The 10946-nt window shown below is 39.4% G+C and overlaps 2 protein-coding genes and 1 long non-coding RNA gene across 4 annotated transcripts; 2 read left to right on the top strand and 1 right to left on the bottom strand.

Moving 5' to 3' along the window:
• Window positions 1–452: 452 nt before the first annotated feature.
• LOC306781664 (tetraspanin-13-like) lies at window positions 453–4033 on the bottom strand. 2 transcript variants are annotated; one of them, XM_079274608.1, is made up of 6 exons: window positions 3910–4033; window positions 2673–2840; window positions 2376–2456; window positions 2059–2172; window positions 1842–1961; window positions 453–1405 (listed from the first exon to the last, which is right to left on the bottom strand). In XM_079274608.1, exons 1-6 carry the CDS (start codon window positions 3970–3972, stop codon window positions 1331–1333), a joined length of 621 nt encoding a protein of 206 aa, XP_079130734.1. In that variant the 5' UTR covers window positions 3973–4033; the 3' UTR covers window positions 453–1330. The 2 variants fall into 2 exon arrangements, with proteins under 2 accessions (XP_079130734.1, XP_079130735.1); XM_079274609.1 differs by having other exon boundaries at window positions 1842–1901.
• Window positions 4034–5333: 1300 nt separating this feature from the next.
• On the top strand, window positions 5334–7286 carry LOC306782674 (C-type lectin domain family 12 member B-like; the record flags this gene model as incomplete). Its single annotated transcript, XM_079276118.1, has 6 exons — window positions 5334–5458; window positions 6119–6202; window positions 6310–6417; window positions 6507–6701; window positions 6937–7097; window positions 7266–7286. Exons 1-6 carry the CDS (start codon window positions 5413–5415, stop codon window positions 7284–7286), a joined length of 615 nt encoding a protein of 204 aa, XP_079132244.1. The 5' UTR covers window positions 5334–5412.
• A 111-nt stretch (window positions 7287–7397) lies between these two features.
• LOC306782437 lies at window positions 7398–8353 on the top strand. Its single transcript, XR_013772273.1, has 2 exons — window positions 7398–7624; window positions 7953–8353. It is a non-coding gene; the product is annotated as an uncharacterized lncRNA (long non-coding RNA).
• Window positions 8354–10946: the final 2593 nt, after the last annotated feature.

Below are 10946 nucleotides of genomic sequence, written 5' to 3'. Positions count from 1 at the left end.
TATCACCGTCTAAATAAGGTCATGTGATGGGTTCCACCCTGCCAATGTATGCTTGTAAATAATTATCTGTTCACAAAATGAATAGATCTACATGTAGAGTGCAGTTAATTACATGCAGTTCACACAGTGGCATATTTTACAACGCCATTGTAGCATTCAAGTTCACCTTGCTGAACTGGTTGGACCAACTGAGGAGCCTGTTGAGGCTCTTCAGTCAAATGAATCGAAACCGCCGGTGCAGTTCCTGGTCAGGATCCTGTTTGGGGCGAGGAATGTGAACAAGTCATGTGTCACCAAGTCGTCGACTCCTGAGTGAAAGCAACGCTCTCCATTAGCATTAAATCTGACAAGCAAGGCATGAAATACAACATTCTTCTTACATGTGCTGCAACTCAGCATGTTTATTTTTGGATGGAAAATGAGCATATTGTTACAAGAGAATATTTAGTAGGAATGCATAAGATGTGTTTTTTAACAGGAAACAAAGAGCAATAAATACACATAAAACAAAAACCTGGTTTCATGACAGAATGTCTATCAAGCTGCAACAGGATTGACTTTAATACAATCAATTGAATATAATCTTTTCCTGCTGTTAAGGACACCAAACACCCAAATCCACTGTCTGCAAAACACAACGTCAATGAATAGTTAGTCTGGGAGTGGTGAGCACCAATGGTGCAGTTTATTTGCATAAGGTGTGTGTGTGTGTGTGTGTGTGCATAGCGAGCAGACATCTGCTGTTAACGTCTATCACTTTGAGACAGATTTCGAATTAAAGAGGCAACGCTTACATGCACCAAGTTTCACTTCAAGGAATAGTTTTATTATTATTTGCTTTCTTGCCAAAAGTCAAGAGTCATCCAACTCAAAGAACAAGCTTATTTCCATAATCCTCGAACGACTCCTGAAAAGAAATAAAATTCATATTCACAGCAAAAAAAGTACATTTTTAATTAAAGTAATCAAGGAGAAAATATTAAAGCAAACAGATGTATTAAAAAGCTAAAATAAAACATGTCCTCAGTTCAATACACTCAGGGGTTTTGTAGTTACAGCGTCACTTGGTCTAAAGTAGGCTAAAGTTAGCAGTGAGCAATCTTTAGACAGATTCTGTGGAGCTGTCTTTAAGACTTAAGAGTGATTTTTCCCTTTTTGTATTACTGTTACACTTTATTTTACCATCATTATCATATAATGGTCATATGAGACAATACAGCAAAAAGCTGTATTAAAGCGTACAAATGTCCCGATAAGAGTGACTTACTAAGTTAAGAGGAAAAACAATTATTCAGCAGTACATTTTGGGCCTTTATTAAATTGTGAGCTGTTATAGAAAGGCTCCGGGATTTGATCGAGGATCTTTGAGATTTCTGTATCTGTGGGCGAGCCAAACTCCAAGGATCTGAAATAAAAGAAAGAGGAGCGTAAAGAAGTGTGCGAAATACAGGCGGAAACGAGACCTTCTGACACTTGAGACCGCGTGACGAGCTAAATGATATTCAAAAGATCTATTTGTCACTTAAAATGTATTTTAAAAGATCACCATGTCCAACTTTATTCTTAACGTGGAAAGCAGCAGGGTTTTTAGCCTTGGTGACGCGCCTGCAAAGCGTGCATAGCCTAGTTGGCTTGCATCCATGACATCTTGTCGGCTATATTGCGTATTGAGTCCAAGTCTTCAGTAACACTGGAGCAGTAGGTAGTGGGGAAACCCTTGATTGCCAACGGGTCTTTCGCACTCTGGCGCGTCAAGTTTTCTGAATCTTAGGCCTACAATAAACGTCAACATGCCGCAAATGTATCTTAATGTCTCAGCACCCACTTCACCCTTTACTGACCTCTGTAAAGCTGAAGAAGAGTCCGATACCACCCACAAACCGCAGCACCTTTCCCGCAATCTGCTGGATGGTGTTGGAGCACGTGTCACAGGCTGACGGAGTGACAGGCTTATAGCAACTCTAGAAGAAGTGAGGGTTGCACATTAAACAACTGCCAGAGACATCATCATGAAAAGAATATAAACATGAAAAGAATATTCCAGTCTGATTTACTTACAGCAGCACATGAGCCATTGATGGGAACAGATAAGAAGCCACAACAGTTGAGGGTCTTTTCTACGTCCCTTTGAGTGGCCTCCGATTTGTTCCATCCAACCTCCAGCAGATGGTTCTGTGAATGAATAGCACACAGCCTGGTTGTATTTATGTTTAATTTTCTATTTCAAAAGCATGAGAAAAATCAAGAGCAATGAACAAGAATAAACATTATTTGTGCAATTATAGAATTTTGTGAAATCTACACTGTTGGGATCATTAAACCCATGTGAGAGTATTTCACTTTTACTGAAACGAATGTACACAAAATAAACATACCTGTTGGTTTTTATTCAGGGCCAGACAAGCACAGGACACAGAAAACTGCATGACAAACACTGTGAACAGGATTATCATGTACTGGAGCAAGTTTAGGAAGTCGACATTGGATTTAAAAGTCTGAAATTTCGGCGTTTTGCTGCTTCACTAACCATTTAAAAAGGACAATTACAACACACGCTCATGAGAGGATTAAAAGCCTCTCGGAGCTGTGGGTTATTTACTTTTCATTCTGCTTCGGGCAGAAGGTGTGAGGTGAATGACTCGCTGTACTTCTACAAACAAACCAAAGGATACGAAGAAGAGGAGGACCTGGTGGTGCTTCAGGGCGCCGCACAGTCCCACGATGGCAACCAGGAGCAGGAAGATGCCCACGCTGACGACCCCTGCCACCACCCGGAAGCTGGAGACCAGGTCGAACCATTTCCCCCAGGCTGCCACTCCGATCAGCAGCAGACTCACCAACTGAAGAGGAAGTAAACAATGTAACCATGGAGATAAGAAGGAAGTACAATCAATGTCACCAGGATGTCTCCTCTTAAAGAAACGGGACTATCAGCCACGGTCCAGACTACAACAACAACATTTTGCTTTCCGAAAACAGGTCGATGCACAAATGTTCCCAAGCACCGTGTCCCCACCACGTCTGAAACCAAACCAGTAAGTACGGCCTTGAATAAACTAAAAAAAGTCAGTGTTGAAATTAGTTGGAAATCTTGGGCTACAAATAATTATTATTAAAATGATCAACATTCATCGAAAGATTATTTTCTTGATCAATTGTTTTGTCTAAAATGTTCGCCTTTTAGAATTTCCCACAGACGAAAAGTTTACGTCTTCAAATATGGTGTTTTATCCGACTACCAGCTCAAAACCCAAAGTCAGTTCCTATCATATATTACAAAGAAAAGTATCAAAATCCTCATGAGAAAAGCTGGAACCCACAAATATTCAGCAGTTTTTAGCCTAAAGTAATTATGCATTCATCAAAAATACTTGCAGAGGAATTTTCTGTCAATCCACTTATTCGATCAATAGACTAATGTTGCAGCTCCAAGTAAATCCATATTATTGGTGTTTGAATAATTAGTGACTGAGGACTTTCATAAAATAAACATCGTTCATCTCTGCGCTTTCAAATCAAAAGGCAACTGGATTTACTGCTAAAATAGACACCTTAGATATGCATCCATTAGATATGGATATGTTTATTTATTTACTTTTACTAAAGAATATGTGACACAGTTCTGTATGTCGATAGCAGCTCCAGAGTTATTACACAAGTAAAGTATACAATTAAAAACAGGCTCCATTAAAAGAATTAGCGTGCATTGACAAAAAGGTCACTCACTGGGTCTAATCATCACCACCAACACCTGTCCGTTTCCACAACAAGGAGACTGAACAAAACAAGCGAAACATTTGAATCTCTCCTCGTCTTAAACTCAATATTAGCACAAGCAGAGACAGCTGTTGCCGCTTTCAACCAGTTATTTCGGTTTCGGTTATTTCCCATGGATACATTCATACTTACAACATAAAGTACATTAAGAGCGCTGAGTGCGTTCTTGGTGCAAATAAATCCGCCGCATACCATCGCTGCTCGCCGGTACAGTCCTTAGAAATAAATCGATTTGACTTCTCCAGGCTTTTCAACGAGACTGCGTCAGTCGCGAGGCTCTCTGGTTCCTTCACGCGTCTTGCCTGCAGGTGAAAACGTTTCCTGAACAAATCCTGCACGCTGATTGGTCAGTCGCCTTTATCACACACACGTCATGATAGTTTTTTTCCACAGTCAAGTACTAATTAACCCAGATCATTGAGCCCCTGAGGGTAAAAGGTTACCAATGACCTCATCTTCATTTTTATCCCGCATTTTATTCACTCATACGTTTTCATGAATATACGGTATGTATGATTGTATATTTAATTGTTTCACAACAAAACGGAATCAAAATAGTTCACAATGGTGTTAAAGATGTATTGCAGGACTGTTGTGTTTGACTGCATTAGATTTAGCAAGGTGTACCTTATTGACTGCCAACTGAGTGTAAACTGAGTGTAAGACTACATCTGTCTGTAAATGGAGTTTTAGATCGCCATCTGCTGGTGTTTACTTATAGCTTAAAAAGGTCAAATCTGTCTATTGAGCCATGGAAGTCTCTCACTCAATTCAATTACATTTATTTTCGTACAGCCCAAAATCACAAATTACTAATTTGCCTCAGAGGGCTTTACAATCTGTACACATACGACGTCCTCTGTCCCGGAACCCTCACATCAGAACAGAGAAAACTCCCCCAAAAACCCCCTTTAACAGGGAGAAAAGAGTAAGATCCCTCCTCCAACAGTGGAGAGATCCCTCTCCCAGGATGGACAGAAGTGCAATAGATGTCATGTGTACAGAATGAACGACATAACAGAATTACACCACATTCAATGCATGTGACAGAGCCACGGCGGGAGGCCAGACCAGGGTCCAGGTATCACCAGGATCCACGGAAACCTGCGAGGCGAGAAAACGCAAAGACTTTTCTGTCTGTAAGAAGTTCAAGATCAAGTAAGAAGAGTAGTGTACTTCACAGATAAAGCAAAAAGAGGTCGGAGACAAGGTATCGTTTGAGACTTATCAGTACAACTAATGTGCTAACGAATGTCTACTTTGATAAAGAAAAGAAAAAAATAAATAAGAGAGGCAGTCAAAATAGCAAGCCATCTGGTGTAGTAAAAGATTTCACTGCCAACTCTGTTGAAATTAAAAATCAGACCGGTGATGGCCTGGCCTCTGCTCAGTGTATGCTGAAATATGTTCCTGTCCAAAAATATCACATCCCAAAAAGCAACACTTTGTCAGTCTTACAACATTCCACAAAAGAAGAAGTGCAGGTCGCGATCACTCACAGTTGTTTCTACGTGTCTGAAACCAAACCAAAGTTCACTCACAACAGCCTGCATTCAAACCTCTGTGGCGGTTTGACTTTTATGCTGCTGTCTTTGAGATAAAGTGAATCCTGTCTCTGATAAACCTGATAAGAAAATGGAGGAAGAACTGAATTACGTGACGGTGAAGTTCAAGAGCGATGGTGAGTCATGTTTTTCGTTGTACTTTGATGATGTACTATAGTTCTGTCTGCTGAGCTGAACCCAGAGCTGTCTAACTGAGCTGTTGAAAGTGCATTTACTCCAGTACTTACAAGCTTTCTGCTGCTACTTCAAACTTACATTTGATTGGATTTGTTTGATGTATACATTTTGTAAAGCAACATTTTTGCATCAGCAATGATCTTAAATTTCCACTTTAAGTTTCTTTCGATTTAGAAAAATCTTTTTCTCACTTCAACACATACAGCTGATCTGTGAGACATCTGTCGTTTGCGACTGCAGCATTTCAGCATTGCCACATTTTAAGATCTAAACGTAACTTCACTTAAAGGTGCTACATTCGTAATCACTCGGATCCTCCATCAATCTTACGCATCCATGGGCCCATAGAGCAAGCGCGCTCGCGTTTCCTTTAACAGATTTCACATGATCGGAGGAAAGAGATGATCTCTGGATTCATTTCAATGATCCGCTGATGTATAGATGACTCTTTCCCAATTTAAGTTTATGGGAAGAAGTCTTTTTGAGCCTAAAGTAGAACACTACACTCCCGAAACGTGAGTTTATCAGCAGACTCTAAGAAGTCTCTCATCTCAGAACTTAAAGTTCTCATTTCCTTTAAACTCTTTTGTTTTTTGCAGAGAAACCAAGCGACCTAGACGTAATCTATGAAGAGATGAAGACCTGCGGGAAGCAGGCATGCGATACAAATCCTGCCATACCAGGTTAATTAGAGTTCACCATGATTAAAACACATGAAATATGATTGATAATGATGACTATTTTGCTACAAATTAGTCAAATAAATTGATTGTTTTTTTGCTCTCGGTAGAAAATACAAAGAGAGCTCCACTGTGCACACTGCTTCATCTGGTGGCAGCGGCTTTGGGGATTACTTGTGTCCTCTTGGTGTTGGTCGTCATCACACTCAGTATCTACTGTAAGTCCGTCTACCTGTTGTCCAGGACTTTCAAGGCAGTTTGATATGAAAAGTAAGTGCAACAGTAACGGTTTCTTCCCCAACTGCAGTCAGCACAGTCATGTCAGAGCGGCACAGAGAAAACATCAACTTAACGGCACAGAATCTGCAGCTGTGGACAGAAAAGACCAACTTAGAGAGGCAGACAGAAGAGCTGACCAGAGAGAGAGACGGGCTCAACTGGACCGTCGGAGTCATCCTGCAATACGACAACTTCTCAGTGAATACACACTGCCCACAGAAAGGTGAAAACATGGTGTACTTTTTGTCAGTAGTGGAAGTACATTTACTCAAGTGTATACTTTTTACAAAGTCAAAGTATTTATACTTCACTTGAGCCTTTACGAGGCGAATATTGTAACTTTACAACATCACTCACTCTCACAGGACAGCGCCGCCACAAACATATGATGATTTTGATGTTATCTGCAATAGAGCACGATTATGATTTAGTTGTCTCGTTCTTGTTGTCTCGTTCAGTGTGTAAACCTTGCCTGGATGACTGGGTGCTGTTCCAGTCAAACTGTTACATGTTTTCAACGTCTGCATATTACTCCCAATGGAGGAGTTGGCAGGGAAGCCGCGATCACTGCACACAAATGAAGGCAGATCTGGTGGTGATTGAAAGCCAAGAGAAACAGGCAAGACGGACTTCATTTGATCTATTTTTCTGTTTTCATAGAGATAGAAATGAATCATGTCCAAAACGGTCAACACATGAAACAAAGATATTATATATTTATATATATAGTTCGTTAATCCTTTCATTATAATTGTCTACATTTAATGTTTTGCATTGCACCATACAGTTGACCACAAAACCTCCGTAAGCTTCACAGCTACTTAAATTATCAATGTTTAGGTTTATTATTACTATTTCTCGCATATGTCTTTTCATGTGTTTTTTCCATCTTTGTGAAGCACAATGTATTGCATCTTTTTGTACGAAATCTACCATCTAGCTATCTAATCTACCGAATATTATATATTGTAAATATGTTTTATGAATCTATTATAATGAGGACAAATAGATAAATCTTTCTCAATCATAACAAATGTAGGAATTCATCAATAAACACACGAAATACTACGATGATGAACGCCATGGCTATTGGATCGGCTTGAGCAAAAGGGGCGCGTGGGTCGATGGAAGCAACGTCACTGTGAAGTAAGTGCAAAAAAGTGCAGATGGTGAAATTTGTAAAAAGCAGATGGAGAAATCCCGATCAACATCTCCCTCAGTAACGCAAAAGACAAAAACTTGGCCAAAAGAAGCAAAAAGGGAGGAAGCAACACATTTAAGGAGACAACCGTTAATCATACAGTAGACTTTAGCATTAAAGGAATAGCTTGGGGAACCTTTTGGGTAAATATGCTTATGCTTAGGAACATATTATCAATCTTCTCATCTAACTCGCTGCAAGAAGCAACTAGGAATATTTCCCAAAACGTTGAGAAACACAGATTGATATCGTGTGATTTTCTTTCTTCACCAGGTACTGGAAAACACAACAACAGTCCAGACGCGGAGAACGTTGTGGTCTAATTCAGAAACGAGCAGATCCTCTGGCCAACTGGCACAACGCCAGCTGTACCATGAGGAACCGCTGGATCTGTGAAACCAGAGCCTTGATCAAACCAGATTAGCAGCCAGCTGCATTATCAATATGGGTTATAAAACATTAAAGAAATATATCGACTCGGGATGTCAAAACTGATGTATGGCCTGTTTTGTTGTTGTAGTTGTTTTTAGTAAAGACGTAAGCATATTGTTGTATCTATTTCTACAAATGTTGCAGAGTACAAACTCACCTTTGATATATATATGGCAGCTTGAATATATGTATTTATTAAAGAGACAAGAAAGCAAACCGAATAAAGACTATCAATCAATCTACTTTCTGCTTTTTGAATTTTATATTCTGTTCACATTCCTTGTACATATACACTCAGTGACACTTAATAAGGTACAACTGTACAGTTCAATGGCTCTGCCATAAATTAAATAAATAAATAAATATACATATAAATTATGATGTTACACTGTCATAGAAGTTTTGATTCAATGTTATTCGATAGCATTCCCTAACAATTAAATACTCTAATTTAATATATAAAAAAGACCTAAACAATATCTGATATATCATTTTTCACCGCACCATACAACCTCCATTAAAAAGATGAAACTATTGCAGTGGGTGACGTGTTCTCTCGTTACTTGGAACATGCTCATTGTAGTTTATTTTGAGGCACTTCCACATACCCCATGTTGCTGCCAGGAATACTGTAAAGCATCAAATGTGTATTCATCCACTCTAGTCCCCAACAAATGCACAATTTACTCCTGCTTGATAAAACCTGTTAAAATCTGTTTTAGGAAAGTACTGAGTCTTCTAAACAAATGAAATGATGTATGTGACTCATTTTTTAATACAATTGGGGCTGAGTGCTACAGACAGGAGGGGAAAGTCAGAACAAATGTTGGTACGTGGACGAATACATTGCAGGTTTTAGCCTTTCATGGGATTTGTTGACAATAAAATAACACACCATCCCCAGCATGGTGACAGATACTGATTCAGTACCAAACTTACCAGTGACAACGATGAAGACAATACACCAATGTTGTCCCTTCACCAGACATAGCGCGTTACAGTTAGACTGATCATCAGTTCAGCATTAGATATAATACATAACCGTGTCAACTTCTTCTTTTGCAAACGTTTGGAACATTTGGTGGTTACAGAAGCAGATGTATACTTTTTACAACACCCAATACATCTTGTGTACTCAATGGCCGCAAAGCCAGATTGGACCTTTTAGTATCACTGTTTGAGGTTGTCCAGGAAAAATGTGTCACAATAATGCAAACTCGGATGCTGCACACACACACACACACACACACACACACACACACACACACACACACACACACACTTTCTCTGCACTGAAGCAAGTACGGCGATCTCCGACTTTTAAGGATGGAGGCAGAACTCACCTATTCTACGCTGGTGTTTGATAATAGTGCTGCAGCTCCAAAGGGTAAGTGACTCCTGCTTTTTTAAATCGTGCATTTCATAAACTATTTAACATCTTTATCAGGTATCACATACGCTGACCCTTGTGATGTTGGGTGGTTTAGGTTCATATCATTTTGCCAAATTTACTCCTAACATGCAATATAGTACATAACGCTTTAACAACACTTTTATTCAACAGCACAGTTTCCAGTATTATTAATATTTGCTGTTGCTCAAATCAAATAATCCATACAAAGACAGCATTAGCACAAACTCCTGTGTGCGATATGTGGGATGCTGTTTCTTTTGTCTTTTGTCAAGTAATCTTTCACAATGTAACTATAATCTGATGACAGATCTTCTTTCAACTGTAACCTGGTCTGATTACAATTATTTTGTTCACACGACCACATGTAATCCGTTACTACCCAACCCAGATGATGCCACTCATGTTTCAACAGGAAGTACTTTACATCAGTCACACTTAAAGACATTTCATTGTGACATTGTGAATGTTTGTCCCTATTAAGTCACGTGTCTCTTCTCATTTCCCTTTTGTTGTTGTTTCTGTCGTTCAGAGAAAAAAGAGGACCCGACAATTTATTCTGAAGTGAAACCTAAAGAGGCTGCTATCGAACCGGGTAAATTAAAAAAAATCTGTTGACTGTCCTTTTTAGTTTAGTCAATAAAATAACGCTAAATCTGCTCTTTTTGACCTGCTTTGACTTCTAACTGTTGGGTGGTTTAGGTTCATATCATTCTGCCAAATTTACTCCTAAAAAACATCAATAAGTATTATTTATATGTCCTGTATGATTATAGAAGTGATGATAGTAGTAGAGTTTAGAATGTACATGGATCAAAAACGTATAAGTCACAGTTATACAGTGTGTTACAATACAAAATGACAATACATATTCCATAATAATAACAACAATGAGTGACTTGATTATAACTACAATTGTGATTTGAATATGAGTTTTCTCACTAGAAGCAGATGGCAAAGCAGCTGCATGCTCTCACTTTGGAGTGTTGGCGGCGTGTTTGGGGATACTCTGTGTCCTCCTGGTGGCGAGCATCAGTGTCATCATCCGCTGTGAGTTAATAATAAGGCTTTGTTGATGACACCAAATGCATCTCCTGATTGATTGACTGACTGATGTGCTGTCTCCTTCCCACTCTAGTCAGTTGTGTGATGAAAGAACAGAGAGCAAACCTCAGCAACCTCGCCGCAGAAAATGAGCTGCTGATCGAGGAGAGGAGCATCTTAAGCAGAGTCACGGACAATCTCAACTGGACGCTGGGAATGATCATGACATTTAACACCTTCCCAGTGAATGAATACTGTCCAGATAAAAGTAAGTGCGTCCTGCTATGTTGCTGGCCACATTAGCTGGGAATACGTATGTTAATACTCTGCTATGCAATGAAAGCTGAGGACAGCAGTTGGCTTTTAAAGTTTCAGAAGGA

Source organism: Melanostigma gelatinosum (genome assembly GCF_949748355.1).
Source record: "Melanostigma gelatinosum genome assembly, chromosome: 9".
NCBI classification, from domain to species: Eukaryota; Metazoa; Chordata; class Actinopteri; order Perciformes; family Zoarcidae; genus Melanostigma; species Melanostigma gelatinosum.
This window is presented reverse-complemented; position numbering and strand designations above follow the sequence as displayed.

Coding starts and splice junctions, on each gene's coding strand:
- LOC306781664 (XM_079274608.1), bottom strand. CDS start 3,972: ATGGTATGCGGCGGATTTATTTGCACCAAGAACGCACTCAGCGCTCTT. Junction 2,841..3,909: donor CTCTTAATGTACTTTATGTT/GTAAGTATGAAT, acceptor CTTCCTCTTCAG/TTGGTGAGTCTGCTGCTGAT. Junction 1,962..2,058: donor TCAATGGCTCATGTGCTGCT/GTAAGTAAATCA, acceptor CACTTCTTCTAG/AGTTGCTATAAGCCTGTCAC.